Genomic DNA, 24,384 nt, shown 5'->3' on the forward strand with positions numbered 1-24,384 from the left:
CTGGCATCTTTGCCTGTCTCACAGTGCTTGGGCCCTTTGAGGCCCCTTCTGTGGAGCAGAAATGATGACAGACCCTGAATTCGTAGGCTGTAACTACAGTCAATCAATGTGGGGTGTTTACACATCTATCAAGTGCCTGCTCTGTGTGACAATGATGGTATTAGTTAAGCGCTTACCGAGGGCTCGGCAAGCAGTGTGACCTAATGGAAAGAGCACTGGCCTGGGAATCAGAGGACATGGGTTCTAATCCAGCCTCTGCCACTTGTCTGCTGAGGGACCTTGGGCAAGTCACTTCACTCCCTGTGCCTCAGTTACCTCATTTGTAACATGGGGATTAAGACTGTGAGGCCTATGTGGGACAGGGACTGTGTCCAACCCAATTATCTAGTATCTTCCCCAGCACTTTGTACAGGGCCTGGCACATAGTAGTGCTTAATAAAATACCTTTTTCTTTTTTTGGTTTTTTTTTTTTTTTGGTTTTTTTGTTTAAAAAAAAGGACTGGAGTAGATCAACTACAGTCAGATCAGGCACAGTCCCTGTCCCACACAAGGTTTACAGTCTAAGTGGTTGGAAGACTCACATTTAGGTCCCATTTTACCAATGAGAAAACTGAGGCAGAGAAGTGAAATGACTTCCCTAGGGTCCCACAGCAAGCAAGTGGCAGAGTCAGAATTTGAAGGCTGGTCTTCTGATTCCCAGCCCCGTGACCTTCCCACTAGGCCTCACGGCATCTCAATTGCAGAGCATAGTGCCCGACTAGGCATCGGGGAGGAGTACACCAGATGTGCAAGATCTGGTCCCTGCCCTTGAGAAGTGAACCCCCTTGGCGTTATTGGAATCACTGAATCTAGGTGTTCACCCAGTCCTGCCAGAATGCATTTTGCCTCTAAATTGTAAGCTCCCTGTGGGCAGGGAACACGTCTACAAACTCTTTTGTATTGTACTCTCCCAAGCTCTTAGGACACTGTTCTGTGCACAGTAAGGGTTCAGTAAATGCCACTGATTGATTGATATTTCTTCTAGGCATTTTGGCTAGCACGTGGGTAGGGAATTAGAGTGTACTGCTCTGATGCCAGGAGCCTGGGCAGTGGGGATGAGAGAACCAGCTTGGAACATCGCAAATCCTATAGCTTCAGTTTTCAGAAGGCATCTAATGGAAAGCACAGGACTGGAACTCATGAGACCCGTTGTATTCCTGGTTCCCCAACTTGCCTGCTGGGTGACCTTAGGCAAGTCACTCCCCTTCTGTACCTACATTTTCTCACCGGTAAAATGGGTATTAAATGCCTGTTCTCCCTCCACCTTGGACTTCTGTGTTCTAAAGACCCCTCCCCGGCTTGGGATTTCCCAGGGTAAAGCCACCACCCTCGCCCTTGCTGCAGAGGGCCGCTATTCCTTTCTCCTTTCAGGAGACACTTGGATCCAGCTGTTGGCGGTTGAGCAAATAAAACAAAAGCCAGTGAGACTGCATTGTGAAAAGCAGCTTTCCTGCTGGGATTGGGAGGGGGTGGGGAGGAGGAGGCCTTTTGTGTGCTGGTGGGAATTTCCATCTAAATTTCCTGCTTTTTTCTCTTTGAGCCCACTCTTAATGCCAAAGCTGGTGATGACCTGGTTATCCCCTCCCTTCGATTTCTATTGAAGCCCAAACAGAGGCACCTGGGAGATAGGAGAGACGGCCCAGTCATCTCATCTGAAGTCATTTACTGTGGTGGAGGAGGGGCCAGCGGCTTGTTGATAGAATAATAGATGGTCCACCCTTAGCTGACTGAATTCCTGTACATCTCACACCTTTAATCGGCACCCCCTCCAGTAACGTTTTGGAGAGGAATCGTCCATCTTGACTAGTGGGGAGGTGGAGATCAAAGCCTTATAAAAGAATTTACCCCCGTGTTGTTTGCACAACCATTTCTCATTCTAGTTGAATGACTTGGAAGCATAAATTGCAGGGCGCATGTTTGCGGCCCTGACACATCTGTCTTGGATTTAATCTCTTCCAGTCTGCCTTCTCCTTTCCAAACAATTTATAACCCTCCTCCTTCCCTGCTGCTGTTACTTATTGTGTGATGCTGGGAACCCTGACATTCCGAGGGTTCCAGGGTTCTGGGAGGGGAACAATGGAAAGCGATCGTAAGGAAGTCAAAGCAAGGAATAACTCGCAACCCAGAGTCCTTCTCATAAGGCATTTTTTGGTGCATTCTGATCCCAGTATCTGGGTAGGGGCTAAGGAAGCCATTTGTCCAGTTCTATTTCAGACAGTCCAGTTTTCATCTGTCCATTCCCTGTCCAGTACTGGGAGGGGAAAGGGTCGGGAACGGGGTGTCCATTATCTTGAGTGCCAGGAGATGCCACCCTGATAGAATTGGGCCGAAGGCAGTGGGGTTGGGGAGGGGCGAAGACTAGCTGGCTGCCTATTTCAGAGCATAGAGGCCAAGCATTCTACTATGTACTGGGGGAGATACAAAACCATCAGGTCAAAATAGGAGGGAGAACTGGTATTGAACCCCTATTTTACAGATGAGGAAACTGAAGCCCAGAGCAATTAAGGGACTTTCCCGTGGGCAAACAGCAGGAAGTGGCAGAACTGGGGTGGGAATCCAGGTCCGCTGACCTCAGGCCCATACTCTTTCCACTGGGCCGTGCTTACTTTTGAGTGTGGAGGCATCACAGGGGAAGAAGAAGCCTTTAGCCGAGAGACCAACAGGTTTTGAAGACATATTGGGTCAGCCCCACTCAGGGACTCTTAGCTCCTTTCACCCCTGCGCAGGTCTTGTTGGAAGCTAAGGAGAAGTGAGGCTTTGAGGAATCTTGCTGGTGAAATCAGTGTCTTCGATCCCCACTGCTAGAAACCCCTCTCTCCACTCCCCAGCCCCCATGGATTTGGCAACTTTTACTGCCCCATGAGGGAGAACAGCTCTTTCTCTCCCACTTGGTCTCTTTCCAGCTTTTCCGTTTCCCCCTACATTGTTTCAGGGTTGCAGTTTCTCACTTGTTTCTTCTCCAGTTTGGCCCAGGACGGTTCTCACTTCTTTCTTCTCCAGTTTGGCCCAGGACGGTTCCCACTTCTTTCTTCTCCAGTTTGGCCCAGGACGGTTCTCACTTCTTTCTTCTCCAGTTTGGCCCAGGACGGTTCAGCGAGCCCCGGCCCCAGGGAGAGCTTATGAGGGGTTTGATGTCCCGGGCACTCTCTGTGAGGCCTGGGGCCGGGTGCCCTGGGAGGCCTGGTGGGGTGGGAGAAGTTGAAAGAGCCGAGCTTGAAACCCAGAAGAAGTTGGAGGCACCCCCGACTGGGCTGAAGCTCCTGGCCCCCTGTGAAGTGCCAGTGGATTTGCTGACACTTCAGATGGCAGGTGCTCATCCTGATCGATCGATTGATTGATTAATCGAAGAACCAGAGGGGAGGTTTTGCAGGGCTCTCACCCTGAGAGCCTGGCCTGCCCCCCCCCCCACCCCCCACCCCCTGACGATGCAGCTTTTGGAGTTGGAGAGGTGGCCGGGAGGGTCTGGTACCACAAGTAGGCCTCCCCATTGGCAGTTTTCTCTTTACCCTCGAGAGGTACCTGACTCTTGGAACGAACTCTCTGCTCCCTCCCAAGTGTGACTTCCTTTCACCTTAGACTGTAAGCGCCATGAGGGCAGAGGTTGTGTCTGCCTATTCTAGCGCACTCTCTCAAGCATTTGGCATGTCGCCTTGCATACAGCAAGCACTCAGTAAATGTCGTTGGTTGGTTGATGGCTCCCCTCCGGAGTGGTTCACTGTCCCCCAGAAGGGTGGATGTGGTAGGGGTCAGCTGAGAGGGCCACCAACGGGGAATCTAGTGGATCCTGAGGCCAGGGTCCTGGGTCCACCTCCCCTCTCTGCCCCCACTGTGGGATTCAGGCCTCCCTCTCCCGCTCTGCTGCCGTCTCCAGCTGTCCCAGGGCTGCTTGGCACCTGGGAGGTTTCCACTTCAGCCTGGACCCTCGGACATCTCTCCTGCCGGCAGGGAAAGTCATGCGGCTGGTGGGGGAGGCGGGGAGGAGGGAGAAGAGAAGCCCAGAGGCTCAGATGGTGACAACAGCCAGAGCCTAGAAGCCATACGGTGCCATACCCACCCGTCCAACTCACCTCCATGCAGCTCCTGGCTCCTTGGGAGCTCAGTGGTGGCTGGTAATTAGGCTCATTAATTGGTCATGGAGAAGATTCTCCACCTGCTGATCAGCAGGGAAGTGTATCCCAGGAGCACCTCAGGGCCGAGTTGGGGGCAGGGAAATAGGAGGTGCGATTAATTCATCCCCCTCTCCCAGCCCCAAAGCACTTATGTCCATATCTGTAATTCATTTATTTGTATTAATGTCAGTCTCCTGCAGACTGTAAGCTCGTTGTGGGCAAGGAATCTGACTTTATTTTTGTACTGTACTCTTCCGAGCGCTTAATACAGAGGCAGGGAGAGGCAGGAACCAGAGCGGCCTCCAGCAGTGCCCCCCTGGTCCTGTGGGGCCATTGCCAGTGAAGTTAGGGACCAGTCTGGTTGGGACACGCCCTGGGAAGTTGGGAGTGGGAAATGCTAGTCCAGTCCATGAAAAACAGCTTGGCCTATTGGAAAGAGCACGGGCCTAAGAGTCAGAGGACCCGGATTCGAATTCCAACTCTGCCACTCCTCTGCTGTGTGATCTTGGGCAAATCGCTTCACTTTTCTGTGCCTGTTACCTCATCTGTAAAATGGGAACTTAATCCAACACAATTAACTTGTATCTACTGAGGCTCTTAGTGTAACACCTGCCGCACAGCACTAAACAAATATCATTTGGGAAATAAAAAGGATACTCTCCCAAGTGCTCTGCACACAGTAAGTGCTCAGTAAATACCACTGATTGATTGAAGAAGGGGAGGGGAATCCAGCAGTGCCCTGGCACAACTCCCCCAGCCCTACCTCTTCTTCTGTCACTGGGGAGTCGGGGTCCCAGCTGACCCCTTGGAGTTCAACCGGGAAGACAACCACACCAGGCAGCAGCCGGTGCCCTTCTTCCCTGGGCGTGGGGACCGTAGAGACCCGCAGGCCCTCGCCGGGCTGGGGAGGGTCGACGTCAGTGGTGAGGGGCGGGGGGCTTGGTACCCCTGGCAGCGTTGCAGGCCAGGGCCCGGCTCCTTTGTTCCTGCAGATCTCACACGGGCAGGCTCAGTTGTCCCCGCTCGCCCAGAACCCAAGCTGGCTCACCCTCCGCTCCCCGACGCTTGTCTGATGAGAGAGGCTTCTGGCGGAGCTGCTTGAAACGGGTCCCAAGTAAACCGGCGCCCTCGCCAAAATGGGAGGGATTCTGGGTTGGGCCCCCGATGCCGACAGCAGCGGTGCCAACGTTGTGGTTGCCTCTTGCATTAGAAGGGGTACATTGCCCGGGGTTAGGGTGTGGCTGATCAGTGGAGGTTGGGTGGGGGGCAATGGGGGAGCCATGGGGCAGTGTGGGGACAGTACAGGGTTTGTGAGCACATGTGAAGCTCTCAACTTGTGCGGTCCCCTGGCATTTTCAGCGGGCAGGACCCACGGCCGTTTCCGATTGTGCCTCTTGCTCCATTCATTCATTCATTCATTCATTCATTCAGTCGTATTTATTGAGAAGCAGCGTGGCTCAGTGGAAAGAGCACGGCCTTGGGAGTCAGAGGTCATTGGTTCAAATCCCGGCTCTGCCACTTGTCAGCTGTGGGACTTCGGGCAAGTCACTTAACTTCTCTGTGCCTCAGTTACCTCATCTGTAAAATAGGGATTAAGACTGTGAGCCCCACCTGGGACAACCTGATCACCTTGTAAATGTCCCAGCGCTTAGAACAGTGCTTTGCACATAGTAAGCGCTTAATAAATGCCTTTATTATTATTATTATTGAGCACTTACTGTGTGCAGAGCACTGTACTAAGTGCTTGGGAAGTACAAGTTGGCAACATATAGAGACGATCCCTACCCAACAGCGGGCTCACAGTCTAGAAGGGGGAGACAGACAACAAAACAAAACGTAGTAACAAAATAAATAGAATAAATATGTACAGGTAAAATAAATAAATAAATAGAGTAATAAATATGTACAGTATTTACATTACAATGTACAAATATGTCCATTGAGATTCTTCCAAGGATTTTCTCTTCCCTGAGGGAGCAACTGCCCACCATGGGTCTGCCCGCAGCCTTGGCTGGGCCACGCTGTCCAGGTGAGGGCCAGTTCCAGCCCTCACAAGGGAGAACAGAATAGGAGAGACTGCCAACTTGTACTTCCCAAGCGCTTAGTCCAGTGCTCTGCACACAGTAAGCGCTCAATAAATACGATGGATTGATTGATTGATTGAGACCACCATCCTTGAACCTAAATAAATCCTATGAAATTGCAAGTTGGCTATTATGATGTAGAAAATGCAGACCTAATTTGCTTATCAGTGAAGACACACCCACACCTTCGATGCCAACTCTCAATTGTGATTGTGTGTTGCTGGGGGAAGCGGCTTTGTGGGGAGAAAGAGGGCTAGGATTTTAGGAGTCAATCAATCAATCAGTCACGTTTATTGAGCGCTTACTGTGTGCAGAGCACTGTACTAAGCGCTTGGGAAGTACAAGTTGGCAACGTATTGCAAGTCGGCCGGTCCGTCATATTTATTGAGCACTTACTGTGTGCAGAGCACTGTACTAAGTGCTTTGGAGAGTACAGTATAACAATAAACACATTCCTTGCCCAGAACAAGCTTACAGTCTAGAGGATTTGGTGGGGATAGGTTTCAAAGAGTTTACGGACCAGGAAACCACTATTATGGATCTTTTCTGCCCTGATCGGAAACTGTTGGGCTTCATCAGAGCCCTGGGGTGAGTGAGGCCGGGCGACAAGCTGGGCATCAAGCTGTTTCAGCTGTGGAGGGCATCGCCCCTGTGGGATTGGCCCCTATGCACCTCCCCCTGCCCCTCTGCCCTCCTGCTTCGTGGGGCCTCCGTTTGAGCTGCTTGATGATCCTCAGGGCTTAATTTAGGCTGTGGTTGTTGGGGGCTCAACCCTGGCCTGTTGGACTGGCTAGTCCATGTTGCGTGTCTGGACTGTTGGCACAAGTGTGCATGGGCGCCCTGGTGCCTCCTTCATCACAAACAAATCACCGAGCATCCTGCCGCCTTCTGCTTTCCTCCCGGGTTCTGCTCACTGAGGCCGTGTCGGTGTGAGTGTGTCTTTGAGGCCCCTCAGCTGATTGTTGGGGCAGACCAGGGCAGTACTGGCCCTGCCTTACAGTCTGATCAATCAGTCAGTCCATCAGCGCAGTGTGGCAGCGGCGAGCTTGAGGATGAACCACTATCCTGTCCCAATCCTCCTCTTAGGTCCTTTAAATTCCTGAATTATTATCCATAATTGAATGTCTCTCCCTCTGGAGGAGGTAGTAGTAATAGTATTCGGGCTTACTGTGTGCAGAGCACTGTACTAAGCACCGGGAAGGAGTATACAGGTGGGAATTACATGGAGCCTGTCCCTCGAGGGCCTCACCGTCCATGAATATCAGTTTGGGATGTGGAACTGGAGAAAGACACATAGGAAGGAATGAAACACTGAGGCAGCATAAGGGACAAGGGCAGATGGGCAAGTCACAAGTGAAATGTGGATCAGATCTATTTATTCTGTTGCACTCTCCCAAGCACTTAGTACAGTGCTCTGTGTACAGTCGTAGCTCAATCAATATGATGATTATTATTACTGTATTTGTTAAGCACTTACTGTGTGTCAAGTACTTTTATAAGCACTGGGGTAGATAAAAATTAATCAGGTCGGCTACAGTCCCTGTTCCACATGGGGGTCACAGTCAAGTAAATACTAGTGATTTACTAGTGAATATGTTCGTAGTCACATATTCAGCGATTAATCAACCAGTGGTATCCCTTCAGTGCTCACTGATTATTGATTGATTATTGACTCTAGGAGGAAGTAACAGAGTATAAAGATATGTATTAGAGTTGTGAGTGCTTAGGTGTCAGGGAATTGCTGAATCGGCAGTTGGAGATGTCAAGGGAGGCATTTGAAATCAGTCAGGGAAGACCTCCTGGAGGAGACGTAATTTCCATAAGGCTTTGAAGATGGGGAGAACAGCAGTCTATTCGATGCAAAGGGGAAGGGAGTTCCATCATCATCATCAATCGTATTTATTGAGCGCTTACTGTGTGCAGAGCACTGTACTAAGCGCTTGGGAAGTACAAATTGGCAACATATAGAGACAGTTCCTATCAGCTAAAGATTGGCAGCGGGAGAGGTGGTAAGTTTGTTGTAGGCAGGGAATGTGTCTGTTTATTGTTATATTGTACTCTCCCGAGTGTTTAGTACAGTGCTGTGCACACAGTAAGTGCTCAGTAAATAGTCGAATGAATTGAGTGAATAAGAAGGAGAGAACTGATTGAGTGCCTGTAAGTCAATGGTCAGTAGTTTCTGCTTAATGTGGAGAGGAATGGGCAAGCATTAGAGGTTTTTGAGATGTGGGGAGACGTGCGCATAACGACATTTTGAAGGATCCACATTTGTATTGCAACAGGCAGGGCACTGCAGTGAACAACTTTAACAGACTCGGCTCCTACCTTTAGGGCTTTCCGATCTAAATCAAACAATTTGGACGGGAGCAAACTGCAAAAAGACAAACAGATCCTTCTGCAGACACTGAACAAACACGTACGTTGGCATGTTTGCCTGGGGTCTGGACAAGCACTGAAACCAGGTGTGTTTTGTATAGTGGAAGGGGAAGCGAGTTTGGGCCGGGGAGTGGGAGAGATGGGTGGCAGGAGGAGGGGATGGAGTTGCCTGTCCAAAAAGATGGAAGAGTTTGACTCCTATCTATCATTGAGTTGGGAAGAGTTCATGCAGAAGACTGTTAAGAATCTTTTGATGGGAGGGAAGGTGCTTTGAAGATTTGCAAGACCATATCCCAGGAAATCACTAGTACATAGAAGAGGGTCAATCAATCAATGGTATTTATTGAGCATGTACTTTGTGCGGAGCAATTGGGAGAATTGAATTCAATGGAGGGACAGGTTCTTTTTCCAAGAGCTTACTCCCTGGTTGGGGAGGAGGGCTGTTGTTGGTCAGAATGGAGTCATGGGGAGGTGCCTGAGGCTATACCTGTGTGACCTTGAGCAAGACCTTATATCTCAGTGTTTGCATCTGTAAAATGGGGATTCGATACCCATCCTTCCTCCCCACTTAACTGTAAGCCCCATTTCGGATTATCCTGAATCTCTCTCCAGTGCTTATTTTATTTTGTTAGTATGTTTGGTTTTCTTCTCTGTCTCCCCCTTTTAGACTGTGAGCCCACCGTTGGGTAGGGACTGTCTCTATATGTTGCCAATTTGTACTTCCCAAGCGCTTAGTACAGTGCTCTGCACACAGTAAGCGCTCAATAAATACGATTGATGATGATGATGATGCTTAGCAAGCACCACAATTATTGGATTGGCACTTGGCTCGGTACCTTTTAAGCACTTCATATTCTGCCCACCCTCTGCCCCAAAGCACTTCTGTAAATATCTGTAATATGCACAGTGTCCCCCTCTAGACCGTGAGCTCCTTGTGGGCAGGGAACGTGCCTTCCAGCCCTGTTGTACTCACCCAGGTGCTCAGTACAGTGCACCGCCCCCAGTGAGCACTCCATAAATGCTATTGATGAATTGATTGTTATTATTATTGAGATTAGAGCCAGCATTCATTCGTTCAGTCGGTCATATTTATTGAGCGCTTACTGTGTGCTGAGCACTGTACTAAGCGCTTGGGAAAGTACAATTCAGCAGTCTACAGCAGTGTAGATGGTGCTTAGTCTAACCCTTTCCTGGTGACCAGTGGAGTGAGATGCGGTTGCGCCCAAGAGGCTGCGGAAAAATTTTGTCCGTGAAACCCAGCTGTTGGGCTCAGCAGAGTCGTGGCTTCGGTTGCCTCAGGGTCCTCCCTGAGGGCAGTACCCTCCCCCATCTCAAGCCGTGGCCCGCTGGATAGACAGCAGGACCCAGCGATCCATCAACACTGCCAGAAATAACCCCCTGCAGCTGTTGGGGGTGGGCTCGGGTGGGGGAGAATGCACTCTAGCCACCATCAAGCAGCAGCAGGTTTTCACCGGCGGAGCAGAGACAGAAGAGAAGGCCAAACGAAGGGATTGCCGGCTTTTAGATAAGTGTCCAACCCATCAAACACAGATAACCCATCAGATACTAATCGGGGAGGGTGGGGCCCAGAGCCCCTTCAGCAAGCCTCGCTCACCCTGTTCACCAGTCTCTTTCTCCCCCAGTTCACCAGTCTCTCACTCTGGAGAAGTCAGTGGAATCTACGGGGGGGGAATCTACAGGGTGGCACATTGGCTCCTTCAGCCCCCACCCCCACCCCCCATGACTTCTTGGTACTCTACTATCCACCAGTAACGTCCCCTCTTCTCCTATCATGCCCTATCACCTCCCACAGTACATATCTATTCTATTTATTTTATTTTGTGAGTATGTTTGGTTTTGTTCTCTGTCTCCCTCTTTTAGACTGTGAGCCCACTGTTGGGTAGGGACTGTCTCTATATGATGCCAATTTGTACTTCCCAAGCGCTTAGTACAGTGCTCTGCACACAGTAAGCACTCAATAAGTACGATTGATGATGATGATGATGATGCTCCCTGCCACCGGCATGCCCTCAGGGGCCCTTTCTGGGCCTGGCAGGGTCAGTGGGTCTCCTTAAACCTTCCCTTTCCCCCCACCCCCGGGGAAAATAGAGCGAATAATAATAATGGTGATATTTCTTAAGTGTGTGCTATGTGTCAACCACTGTGCCAGACACTGAGGTTGATGCAGTATCAGTGCTTAGAACAGTGCTTTGCACATAGGAAGCGCTTAATAAATGCCATCATTATTATTATTATTATATGCCTTTCAGACTATATGCCTTCAGGCCCTGTCCCTGCCCGACACGGGGCTCTCGCTCGAAAGGGGAGGGAGAAGAGGTATTGAATCTCCATTATACAGATGAAGATAGTGAGGCACAGTGAAGTCAAGTAATTTGCCCAAGGTCAGGCAGCAGCCCAGTGGCAGAGCCAGGACTAGAACCCAGGTCCCCTGACCTCTAGGACTGTGGTCTTTCCATCAGGCTATTCTGCATCTCCCAAAGACTTCTGATTTTGTAGAAATGGGTGATGGTTTGGTCCTGTGTGGCTGAGCCGAGCCTCCGCGAAGCCGCTTGTCCTCTAGATTGTAAACTTCTTGTGGGAAGAGAATGTGTCTGCTTGTAAGTACTCTCCCAAGTGCTTAGTACAGTGCTCTGCATACAGTAAGTGCTCAAAAAATACGCCTGGCTGACTGCTTGTTCACCGAGCACCTGAAAGGAGGGAAGGGAGCAAGGAGTGAGGGAGAAGTTGGAAGGAGGGAGGGGCACATGAGGAGAGCAGAATGGGCTTTCTTCCACCCTGTGCCACCTGAAGTGGGAGGGCCCTTCCTCCTCTCGCTGCCACTTGTTCCCAGGCCCCCCACACACCACCCCCTGCTGTGGGCGCCCAGGGCCAGGGCCTGGCACCTACTTAGCATCCAGGCCCTGCCTGTACCACAAGGGCTCACAGTTGGGCTCATGGTTAAGACGTGGCTTCTGGTAGGGCAGTGGGTGGACGGGACTGAGCCCATGGACCTAGCCACTTACCAGGAGTGGGCAGGGCTGGGTGGTCCGCCTCGACCCCCAAGCGGGTGTTGCCCCCAACCAATAGGGCCTCAAAGACCAGGCATCGGGCCCCTGGGTCAATGGGCGCATGGGTGAGCCGGGATAGCCCCAGAGTGGACCCGAAGAAGCCGGTGCCTTTGGAGAAGAAAACCAGACCGGGCAGGAAGGTGGACTGGCAAGACTGGGGCAATAGGATCTGGGACCCCTCTCTCGGGCCTTGCAGAGAGCAGAGGGTATTTGGGCCTCCCCTGCTGAGCCAACTGGCAGTCTCCTGGGTGACCCCACATCTGGGTTGGCTCTGGCTAGGGCGGGGAGATTTAGAGCAGCTGTGCAGAAGCAGGAGCTGAGTTCCTCCCCTCTCCCCCCCCCAAACACACACACACACACACACACCACCCCCACCCTCCTCCCCCACCAAGGGTGACCCTTCCAGCGGGGGCCTGGTCTGTGTCCTCCAGCCAGTGGAACCGCGGCGCTCCCGAGTGGCTGACGAGGCATTTTCCTCCCATCGGCGCCCGGACGGGACATCCTTCACGAGCGTTGCTGTTTCCGATTACTTTGCGGTCAGCCTTTTCTATCTTGCATGGTAACCGCCTCCCGGCTCGGAAGGCTTCGGGGAGAGATTTTCCTCCAGGTTTCACGGGGGTATTTTTGAAGTCACAGCCCGTAGGCCGGCCAGTGGTCCTAAGCCGATGGCTCAGACCACAGCCTTCTAGACTGTGAGCCCACTGTTGGGTAGGGACTGTCTCTATATATTGCCAACTTGTACTTCCCAAGCGCTTAGTACAGTGTTCTGCACACAGTAAGCGCTCAATAAATACGATTGATTGATTGATTGATCGCAGGACAGCCGGGGACCATCTTCAGCTCCCCGAGGGTTGAGATTTTGCAAGGAACCCATTCGTCCAGGTTTCCTGTTGGAATGGCCTCACCCAGTTTGAGATCCTCTTGGCCTGGGCTAAGCTGAGCCAGCCTTCTTTAGCCCTTTATCACCCCCAGAAACCCCCTGCCCAACCCCTTATGGAGGCCAAAAGTCCCCCAGTACAGATGGACCGATCAAACTTCCATCAGGAGATTCAAAGAATCTTAGAACTACAGGAAGTTTTTCTGTGTGTCTGACTGACTGCTTACTTGCCGTAATTTCAGTCTTCGGTCTGGGCCTCCTGGTCACTTCCACCAAATCGGAATACCTTTCTTTCCATATCCACCTGGTCTTGGTAATGCCATAGTGGATGTGTCTAGATTGCTGCTCCTGCCATGAGACTAGCCTTCTTGCCCAGAGCTTTGCTCGAGTCAGACAGTGGTAGACTGTGGCTCCTAGACTGTAAGCTCCTTGAGGGCAGGGATCATGTCTCCTTGCTCCACCGTAGTCATCAATCATTTGTTGCTTTTGAGTGTTTACTCTGTGCAGAGCACTGGACTGAGTGCTTGGGAGAGTACAGTATAACAGAGTTGGTAGACTTGTTACCTGCCCATAAGGAGCTTACAGTCGAGAGTGGGTGACCAACGTGAAAATAAATTACAGATATGTGCATAAATGCTGCAGGGCTTAGGATGGGGTGAATATTAAGTGCTTAAAGGGTACAGATCCAAGTCCATGGCAACACAAAAGGGAGAGGAAGTAGGGGTTTTGAGGGTTTAGTCTCCCAAGTACTTAATATTGTAAGGGCTCAATAAATATGATAGATCGATTGATTGAGAGGTGCTGGAGATGAAGAAATCAAGCTTAGTGAAAAGTTGTTTGGGTGTTTGGACCCTGCTCAGAGGTCCTGGTTTGGTTAGGATGGGGGAGTTGAAATGGGCATGGTTTTTCAGGTTCTTAACCTGCGTGACCAAGGGACTATTGTTTCTTGCTCTGCGTTAGAGTCAATCCATCAATCAATTAATCAATCTCCCAGTGCAGGAGCCCAGTGGCTTCTGCTAGGGTCTGATGTGGACAGAACCGCGTGACTCACAATGCTCCCACCAGCTGAGCTCCTCCCAGCCCTTCTTGAGTCTGCTGCCATCCCAGCCAGAACATGAGGGAATAATGTAGGAATCTCCGGAGAAACCATATGTGGACTCTAAGATGAGCTTTCTTGGGGAAAGAAGAAAGCCAATCCATAGGGTCATAGTTTTTTTAAAAAAACACCAAAAAAGCAAATCCAGATGTTCATATTTTCTGTTTTACAAGACGCACCCCTTAATTATGGCTGGCAACGTGGTGCCTGGGTCCATCCGGGTAGATTTGGTGAGCCGGAGGGAGTCTCGGTTTCTACCGCGACAAAAAACAACTTAAGGCATTGGAAGAGAAAAATCCCCTGGGTAAAAGTTAAGAGCAGGGAAGACTAAGGAGATGTGAAAGATCATTTTGGGGTAGGGGGAGGTGCTGATCCATTGTACATTTCCATTTTGTGAAAACCGGAGCCGTTGGGAAGTGGGTTTGTCTAGCAACTTCTGGATTTCCAGGGTAATTATGCCCAAAGCAAACAATGGAAAGTGTGAACCCACTTTCTTTCCTGGTGGTTTAGAGGTTCACCCGGACAGCGACAGGGGACTAGACCCTGCGCTCTCCACGCCCTGGCTCTGCAGCAGGGCCTAAGCAACAAGGGAGCCCTGGGGTCCAGATGGGGTTGTCTGGTTCTGTTGTTTCTGTTGCTCAGCCACCTCTCCGGGGCCCTTCAGCTGGGCCCCGCCTTGGCTTCCTCTGCGCTGACATAATGTGGGTCTGAAGAATGCAAGCGCAGCGTCAGGCCCAGAGACCCGGAGGAGCTGGGGCCAGGGGAGGGAACTCAGGGTCCACCGGCCCAGCAGCCGAATGGAGGAGTTTGGCCAGCTCCCCTCGAAGGAACGTGCCTCCAGGCGGAGAGAGCATCATCACCCTATTCGAAAGACATCTGCTGGCTCCAGACTTCTAGGAAATAAAGAGAAGATCACCAGCAAAGTCCATTCCGATGGCGGGGCTGAGTTGGGTCCGGCTCAGCCTGGCGTGGCTGCCCTTCCCTCCACTCTATCTTCATCTTGAGCAACCTCAGTGCCACCACCCGCGCATCCAGCCAAGGCTGGGAGTCTCCTCCGGGATGATGATTGTGGTATTTCTTAAGCAGGCACCATACTAAGTGCTGGGGTGGATACAAGCAAATCCTGTTGGACACAGTCCCTGTCCCTCGTGGAGCTCTCAGTCTTAATCCCCATTTTACAGATGAGGTAACTGAGGCACAGAGAAGTGAAGTGACTTGCCCAGGGTCACAGAGCAGAAAAGTGGCAGATCCAGGATTAGAACCCAAGTTCTTCTGACACTCAGGCCGTGCTCTATCCACTAGGCTGGTCTGCTTCTCCCTAACTAATCTCAGCATCCCTCACAACTTCCACTTCAACACTTCCGCACCACCTATGAATTTGAGTCCTCAACCCCTGAACACTTTAGTACTCACCCCACTCTATTCCCACATATCTCTAAATTCTGTCGCTTCACCCGACCTGTAGTTTATTTTTGATTCTGCCCCCTCTCCTGGATTCCTGGAGGGCAAGGATCGTGTCTACTAACTTAATTGGACTCTCCCAAGTGCTTACTTAGTGAAGTGCTCTGTATCCAATAATTGCTCAATACATACCAGTGATTGGTTGATTGGTTGACTGATTGATCGGAGCATTCAGAGTCCCGCCATTTGCTGCTCTGCCCACAAAGGGGGTCTTGAGCGGAGCAGAAAACCACCAGAAGTGAAGGGTCATTTTGTTATTTCATTTGAACAGTAGATTGGTCCTTTCATCATAATGTAAACCTGTTTAGGGTTCCCCATGGAGATCAATATAAGACCGAGACCTATCACTAAATAGTCTCATCCCTCTTCAGTTTTGCCCAGACCTCCATCAGGCAATTGGTAGACACCGAAATGGCATATCATTGCCTGGAAGCAGCTCCAAACAGAATAAATACATCATCGGCTTTTCCCCTCTGATTAGGATTTTCCCCTATTTCTTGCTGGCAGATTTGCTTGGCCGGCCTAAGGATGGTAAAATAGATGATGTTCGGTGAAGGTAGAGATTTGAGTGGTCTCCCGTGAGCTTCGTTTCCTACATCTAGCACACCGAACAGCAGAGGAATTGGGGGACTATAAACATTTCACCTCCTCTCCGGTCCTCCTACTGTGGTTTCTTTTCCATTCCGCCCGGCGAGCGGGTGGTGCCGTAAAAACGTCTGCATCCAGACCTGGGAGCGTTCTGCCGACGGCTACTTGATGAGGCGGAAAGCTAATGAAGTGCTTCCTTTTCTATCCGCCCCACCCGGCTGCTGCTTTTCCAATCGTGTTCGGAAGATGGATAGTCCATCAGTGCCCTGCTTGGCCCCAGTGCCCTTGGGAGAGGGGCAAGGGAACGGGCCCTGGGAGGGTGTCTTCAAAGAGCCCGGGCTTTGGAGTCAGAGGCCGTGGGTTCAAATCCCGGCTCCGCCAACTGTCAGCTGTGTGACTTTGGGCAAGTCCCGTAACTTCTCTGTGCCTCAGTTACCTCATCTGTAAAATGGGGATTAAAACTGAGCCCCCCCGTGGGACAACCTGATCACCTTGTAACCTCCCCGGCGCTTCGAACAGTGCTTTGCACATAGTAAGCGCTTAACAAATACCATTATCATCATATCCGGGGCTCCCCACCGACTCCAGTAGGGCCGTGGCTTGAAGCGGCTCTGAAGTCATCTTAAGGCTTCTGAAAAGCAGAGGGTGAGAGCAGATTCTAGTGAAAAGAACACGGGACTAAGTGTCAGGAGGCCCGGGGTCCAGGGGCCAAACTCTCAGCCTGGGCTGTGAGCTGCCCAGAGCCAGCACTGCGTAGGGGACGGGGACGGGATGGGGAGCCCGGTGTGGACTCAGTGGAAAGCACTGCGAGGTTACCCTCATCGACCAACGGCCCCAGGAGCGAGATATACGCCCATGGCCTCCATGTTGGCAGGCGAGCTGGATGTGGGCCTTCCTGTTCTAATGGTATTTATGGTTTTTCACCTCAGACTGGAAAACAGCCCCCACCCCCGGGCAGATTCCCCCACAAGACGACCACACCAACCCGGTGCATTATCTCCAGCCTCAGAGACGGTCTCCTGGTGCCTCCTCTGTCCCCTGTCTCTCCTCTGGATCATCCCCCAGGCCCCATCCCACCTCTCTGGCCCTGTGCCCCCCAACCCTCCCACCAGGGCCGGGGAAACCAGACAGAGCCAAAAGCCGGGCCGGTTTGAACCAATCAATCAATCAATTGTATTTATTGAGCGCTTACTGTGTGCAGAGCACTGTACTAAGCGCTTGGGAAGTCCAAGCTGGCAACATATAGAGACGGTCCCTACCCAACAGTGGGCTCACAGTCTAGAAGGGGGAGACAGAGCACAAAACCAAACATACTAACAAAATAAAATAAATAGAATAGATAGGTACAAGTAAAATAAATAAAAAAATAGAGTAATAAATATGTACAAACCTGACCGGCTCCCTCCACTTTGATCTCTTGCAGCTGAAACTCTGGAACAAATACCGAATTTCCAACATTCCGTCGCTGATATTTCTAGACGCCAGCACGGGGAAAGTTGTGTGCCGGAATGGGCTCCTGGTGATCCGAGATGACCCAGAAGGTAAGGCCCAGCCTGGGGCCGGGCTCTTGCTCTCTCTCCCTTTCCTCCCGCCTCCCTCCCCACCTCCATTTTTCTGTTTTGTCCTCCCCTCTGTCCCCAAGGGGGGCCCTCCCCCACCCCCCCCAGCCCCGGTGTGTGAGTGTCTTTCTCTGCCAATGCCTCAGTCTCTGTCTTTATCCCCGTTTCTAGTTCATGTTCAACTCCCATGAAAAAAATACAAGTGAGATGAGGAAAATTGAATTGACTTTGATGAAATCCGGAGCGTTCTTTCTGTTATCATGAAACATTTTTAAAATTGAATCAAAATGCCCCCTCGAGGGTTGTTATCATCTAACGTGCCAACAGGATGAATAGCGGCTGGCAATAAAGGAGAGGGCACCCGAGTCCAGCTGTGATCCTGGAGGGGGGCTGCGGGGAGAGGGGTCTTTCTCCCTCCCCAGGGATTTTGGCAGAGGAGGCTGATATGGCCCTCCCTGGCCCCTCCGCTAAAAGACAATTTCATTAGTCCTTATTTCGATTTGCTCCAACGTCACAAAAACAAAACCTCTCTCTCTTCCGTGGTAGCGAGGTCCTGCACATCTGTATGTCTGATTGGGCTCCAGCGAGCAGGAAGAGTCCAGGCCGTGGTTCTCCATAAAAGCCTGGGCCGGGGGAGTCCCCCAAGTCCTCGCCCCCGGCTCAGCTTGGCGGAGGACGGGGCTGGGCGGTAGCAGGGCCTGCCCCTTGCCATTCTGGGGTTGGGAAAGGATTTTTCATTCATTCATTCATTCAGTCAGTCGTATTTATTGAGCGCTTACTGTGTGCAGAGCACTGTACTGAGCACTTGGGAAGTACAAGTTGGCAACATCTAGAGACGGTCCCTACCCAACAGTGGGCTCACAGTCTAGAAGGGGGAGACAGAGAACAAAACCAAACATATTAACAAAATAAAATTAGTAGAATAAATATGTACAAGTTAAATAAATAAATAAATAAATAGAGTAATAAATACGTACAAACATATATACAGGTGCTGTGGGGAAGGGAAGGAGGTAAGGCAGATTTTCATTGCATTTCATTCAGCAGAATTCATTCATTTTCATTGCATTTCATTTCAGCAGATTTTCATTGCTGTCCCTGCCCTGGGCCCCCAGAGGAAGTGGGGCTTTGTGAATCTGTGATCAGGGGCCACCTGTGCATTTTCACCAGCCCTTCCCCAGGCTCAGATCCTCTCCCCCAACCCCTGAGCCGGACTGCAGCTCAACTGGCCTGAATTTTGTTCCCTTTTGTTCCCTTTGGGCCAGGAGCCCTGTGGACATAGTAAACGGTAATTGAGGCTAGTGATGTTGCATGTGACCTGACCAAGGTTGCACCACCTGTTTCCAGATGGCCCTGAGCCCTAGGGTTTTCTCTCCCCAGGGTTCTTGCCCATTGAGGCTAGCGATGTTGCATGTGACCTGACCAAGATTGCACCACCTGTTTCCAGATGGCCCTGAGCCCTAGGGTTTTCTCTCCCCAAGGTTCTTGCCCTGTGGGGTTCTCCCCTTGGGATTCTCACTCCCCCAGAATCCATCACCATCCTGTGTCTGTTCCAGGGTTGGAATTCCCCTGGGGGCCTAAGCCCTACAGTGGAGTGATCATCACTATCCTGTGTCTGTTCCAGGGTTGGAATTCCCCTGGGGGCCTAAGCCCTTCAGTGAAGTGATCGCTGGGCCTCTGCTCCGGAACACCGGCCAGTCACTGGACAGCAGCACCCTGGAGGGCTCCCATGTGGGCGTCTACTTTTCTGCTCATTGGGTGCGTACTTGACCGGCGGTGGGTATTGGGGTGGTGGAGGGCCAGGTCTGTCCAGGGCGTAGGGGTGACTGGGGGTCTGGGGACCTTATGGACACTGCTGCTCCCTCCAGGAGTCAGTGGGAAGGCAAGGGACAAGCCCACCCTGTATCCCACTGCCCCAGTGGGGAGTCAACACTTGAGCCTCAACCCCTGCCTCAGTGACACCCCCCACCACCACCCATCTCTGTTGCCTGGCTGGACCCTGAGGTGAGGTGATCACTGGGTGGGGGAAGGAGAGGGTGGGTAGGGCTGCAGATAATAATAATAATAATGATGGCATTTATTATGTTGCCAACTTGTACTTCCCAAGCGCTTAGTACAGTGCTCTGCACACTGCAAGCGCTCAATAAATACGATTGATGATTTATTAAGCGCTTACTATGTGCAAAGCACTGTACTAAGCGCTGGGGAGGCTACAAGGTGATCAGGTTGTCCCACGGGGGGGCTCACAGTTTTAATCCCCATTTTTACAGACGAGGTCTCACAGAGAAGCGAAGTGACTTGCCCAAAGTCACACAGCTGACAATTGGTGGAGCCGGGATTTGAACCCATGGCCTCTGACTCCAAAGCCCGGGCTCTTTCCACTGAGCCACGCTGCTTCTCTGTGATAGCCAGGGGAAACCACTCACCAGGAAGCAGCGTGGCCTAGTGAAAAGAGCCCGGGCTTGGGAGTCAGAGGTCGTGGGTTCTAATCCTGGCTCCGCCGCGGGTCAGCTGTGGGACCTTGGGCAAGTCATTTAACTTCTCTGTGCTTCAGTTACCTCATCTGTAAAGTGGGGATTAAGACTGTGAGCCCTACGTGGGACAACCTGATTACCTTGTATCTACTCCAGCGCTTAGAACAGTGCTTGGCACATAGTAAGCGCTTAACAAATACCAACATTAGTATTGTTATTATTAATCAATCAATCAATCGTATTTATTGAGCGCTTACTGTGTGCAGAGCACTGTACTAAGCGCTTGGGAAGTCCAAGTTGGCAACATCTAGAGACGGTCCCTACCCAACAGTGGGCTCACAGTCTAGAAGGGGGAGACAGAGAACAAAACCAAACGTATTAACAAAATAAATTAAATTAACAAATTAAATTCAGACAGGGGTGGTGGGGTTTTTTCAGTTCTGTTTTTATTTTTAAATGGTATTTGCTAAGCGCTTACTAGGTGCCAGGCATGTACTGAGCACTGGGGTAGGTACAGGCTAGTCAGCTTGGACACAGTCCCTGTCCCACATGGGGCTCACAGTCTTTATCAGATGACATAACTGAGGCACAGAGAAGTGAAGTGCTCAAGATCACACAGCAGACAGGTGGTGGAGCCGTGATTAGAACTCAGGACTCCCAGTCCCGTGATCTCTCCACTAGGCCGTGCTGCTTCTCTTAGCAAGTGCTTAACGAACGTCAAAATGATCATTTGTTGTTATCATTATGATTATTATGTTATCACCTAATCCTAGCAGGGGCCTCAAGAGTTCCTCCTGTCCATCCTTCTGGCTACAGGCAGGTGAATGGCTAAACCCCCTCTTCCCCAGGGGATGTCCCTTCTGTTTATTCAGGCCTCCTCGGCCTCCCTCGGTGTCCTGGAAGAACAGGAAGTTCTTCCTGAGGTCTTATCATATAATACTACTAATAATAATGATCATCATCATCATCAATCGTATTTATTGAGCGCTTACTATGTGCAGAGCACTGTACTAAGCGCCTGGGAAGTACAAATTGGCAACATATAGAGACAGTCCCTACCCAACAGTGGGCTCACAGTCTAAAAGGGGGAGACAGAGAACAAAACCAAACATACTAACAAAATAAAATAAATAGAATAGATAGGTACAAGTAAAATAAATAAATAGAGTAATAAATATGTACAAACATATATACATATATACAGGTGCTGTGGGGAAGGGAAGGAGGTAAGATGGGGGGATGGAGGGGGGACGAGGGGGAGAGGAAGGAAGGGACTCAGTCTGGGATGAGTCCCAATAAATGGATGGCATTTATTAAGCGCTTACTATGTGCAAAGCACTGTTCTATGCGTAGGGGAGGTTACAAGGTGATCAGGTTGTCCCACGGGGGGCTCACAGTCTTCATCCCCATTTTACAGATGAGGTAACTGAGGCACAGGGAAGTTAAGTGACTCTCCCGTAATCACACAGCTGACAATTGGTGGAGCCAGGATTTGAACCCATGACCTCTGACTCCAAAGCCCGTGCTCTTTCCTCTGAGCCACGCTGCTTCTAATCCTCACGGGCTGCAACCAAAGCCCATCTCCCGTGCCTTCTGTGCAACCCCCGGTGGGTGACAGTTTCCCCAGGGGCTTGTAGACTGAGTCTGTCCCCTTTTCCTTTCAGTGCCCACCCTGCCGCAGCCTCACCCGGGTCCTGGTGGAGTCTTACCGGAAAATCAAGGAGTCAGGCCAGAAGTTTGAGATCATCTTCGTTAGCGCGGACAGGTAACGGTGGCTGGGGAAATGACTAACGCTGAGGAGTCCACCCTCCTCCCCAACATCCCTTGCCTTCATCCACCATCCCTTCTACCGCACTTCTCAACGTCCCTTCTGCCCTCCTTCCCAACTTGCCTCTACCCTCCTCCCCGACGTCCTTTCCACCATCTTTCCCAACATCCATCCTAACCTCTGTCTCAACGTTCCTTCTACCCTCGTCCTCCTCCATATACTTTTCACCCTTCCCCCCAAAATCCTTTCCACTCTCCTCCTCAAAGTCCCTTCTGTGCTCCTTCAGGTGTAAATTCTGGGCCCCAGGAGCCTTGAGCCCTTGGAGGGAAGATGGAAAAACCCTGTTTCTGGTGTGAAAGAGGAGCTGCCACCTCCCTAGTCATAATCAGTCCCGCGGGAGTTTGGGATTAGGTGCATTTGGTCGTCTGTTCAGTCCCCTTGGGGAGGAGGGTTGGGGCTTGGCAGTGGTGTGCGCTGTGGAATACAGAATAATAAGTGAGTCAGCAGGGATTTCCTGCTAAAGCGGGGCATTTGCAGTTGGGCAGAGTGGGTGGAGGAGGGAGGAGGGGGTGTTTGACTGGCAGCAGCCCATGGAAGAAGGTAAGGTAGGAGATATATATATATATGTATGTATATATGTTTGTACAAATTTATTACTCTAGTTATTTATTTATTTATTTTACTTGTACATATCTATTCTATTTATTTTATTAATATGCTTGGTTTTGTTCTCTGTCTCCCCCTTTTAGACTGTGAGCCCACTGTTGGGTAGGGACTGTCTCTATGTGTTGCCCACTTGTACTTCCCAAGCGCTTAGTACAGTGCTCTGCACACAGTAAGCGCTCAATAAATACGATTGACGATGATGATGATGATGAGAAAGTGCAGATGGCAGGGTTGGCTGACCCAGACTGATCCCCGATAGCCGTAAAGAGCTTTCCTCCATGCCCCCTCTCTGCCTCTGGACACGTGGCGGGCTCGGGTGGTCCATATGAGTATCGATCGATCAATCAGTCAGTGTTATTTATTGAGTGCTGACCAGGTACAGAGCGCTAAACTAAGCTCTCGGTACAGTAGAGTAGAGTAGGTAGATACGATTGTGCCCACAAGGAGCTTACTGCCAATGAGGGGAGACAAACCTGAAAATAAATTACAGATAGGGGAAATAGTGTAGTCTAAGGATATTTAGTCTACTCTGCTCCTTGCAGAACTGTCCACCTCCATTCTCTCGGTGGACTGTCAGGAACACACCAAGTCCTTGGGGGGAGATGGATCTGTGGATCTTTTTACATAGGCTCCTCCAGGCCAGACTGATCTATCCAATGCTGCCTCATTCTCGATTTCCAAAGGACCCCTTAGGCTCTGTATCTGCCCCAATCATCCGTTCTTAAGTGAAAACTCATGCAAACCCACACCCACATGGCACCGGCGTGAATGCGTCCCGCCTCATTCCGCAGGAAAGCGGATTAGTTGGGCACAGCAAAACTGGTTTAAGGGGTATGCCCCACCCTCATTGAAGTACAGCTCAGATTAAAGGCCTGGAAATCAGGGCAAGGAGGAGGAGAAGGACGAGGAAGAGGGGGAGAGATGAATGGAACGAGGGAGGTGTAAATCGAAGAACGGATCCGTGGTTGTGGAAACCAGTGGGCACTTGGCATGGACATCCCAGGTTGCTGAGATCATCATCAATCGTATTTATTGAGCGCTTACTATGTGCAGAGCACTGTACTAAGCGCTTGGGAAGTACAAATTGGCAACAAGAGATCCTGGTTTCTCTCAAATTGTGAACTCCAGAAAATGCCTGGATCTAGCCAGGCCTTCCTTGGACGGGCCACAGGGAATGCTGCCTGTAGTGGCTGGTATGTGGGTGTCTGTCGGTCTGTTTGGGGCCTGGGAAGAGTGAATCCATCATCATCATCATTTGTATTTCTTGAGCCTCTTCCATATGCAGAGCACTGTGCTAAGTGCTCGGAGGGGGAACAGAAGAGTTATAAGGCATGACTCCTGCTCTCCAAAAGTTTACATTCTAGCTGGGGTCCCAGACATTTGAATAAATTACAGATAGAGGGACGAGGCATAGAAGATATTCATTCAATTCATTCAATCATATTTATTGAGCGCTTACTGTGTGCAGAGCACTGTACTAAGCGTTTGGGAAGTACAAGTTGGCAACATATAGAGGCGGTCCCCACCCAACAGTGGGCTCAGTCTAGAAGGGGGAGACAGAGAACAAAACAAAACATATTAACAAAATAAAATAAATAGAATAAATATTTACAAATAAAATAAATAGAGTAATAAATACATACAAACATATACATATATACAGGTGCTGTGGGGAGGGGAAGGAGGTACTTAGAGTGCTTACAGTGCTCTGCGCACAGTAAGCGCTCAATAAATACGATTGATTGATTGTAAGGCGGGGGGAGGGGAAGAGGGAGGAGGGGGAGAGGAAGGAGGGAGCTCAGTCTGGGAAGGCCTCCTGGAGGAGGTGAGCTCTCAGTAGGGCTTTGATATGTAAGTACATTCTATGGGGGCTGTTGGAATTTAAGTGCTGAGGTCTCCCGAAGGGTTGAGAGGGCAGTTGGGGAATTCAAAATGGGAAGATTAGGGATTAATCAGGGAATGCCCCCTGGAGATGTGATCTGGAAAGGGCTTTGAACATGGAGAGAGTTCTGGTCTATCGGATGGCGAGAGGGCGTGAACAAGAGGTTGGCAGCAGGAGAGATGAGAACAGGGCACAGACAATAGATCAGTTTGAGAGGAAAGAAGATCGTGAGCTGGGGTGTAGTGGGAGAAGAGATTGGATCATTAAGGGGGGAGCTGATTGAGTGGTTTAAAGCCATTGGTCAGGAGTTTCTGCTTGATGCAAAGATAAATTTGAG

General features: G+C 50.6%; 1 protein-coding gene across 1 annotated transcript in view; it reads left to right on the plus strand.

Moving 5' to 3' along the window:
• The window catches only part of NXN (nucleoredoxin), a 126,864-nt gene that overhangs the window by 85,781 nt on the left and 16,699 nt on the right, over positions 1 to 24,384 (plus strand). Inside the window, 3 exon segments of the mRNA XM_038759429.1 lie at positions 17,122 to 17,239; positions 18,882 to 19,015; positions 21,396 to 21,496. Coding sequence (XP_038615357.1) covers positions 17,122 to 17,239; positions 18,882 to 19,015; positions 21,396 to 21,496 — 353 coding nt within the window.

Source organism: Tachyglossus aculeatus, chromosome 17 (assembly GCF_015852505.1).
Source record: "Tachyglossus aculeatus isolate mTacAcu1 chromosome 17, mTacAcu1.pri, whole genome shotgun sequence".
Lineage (NCBI taxonomy): Eukaryota > Metazoa > Chordata > Mammalia > Monotremata > Tachyglossidae > Tachyglossus > Tachyglossus aculeatus.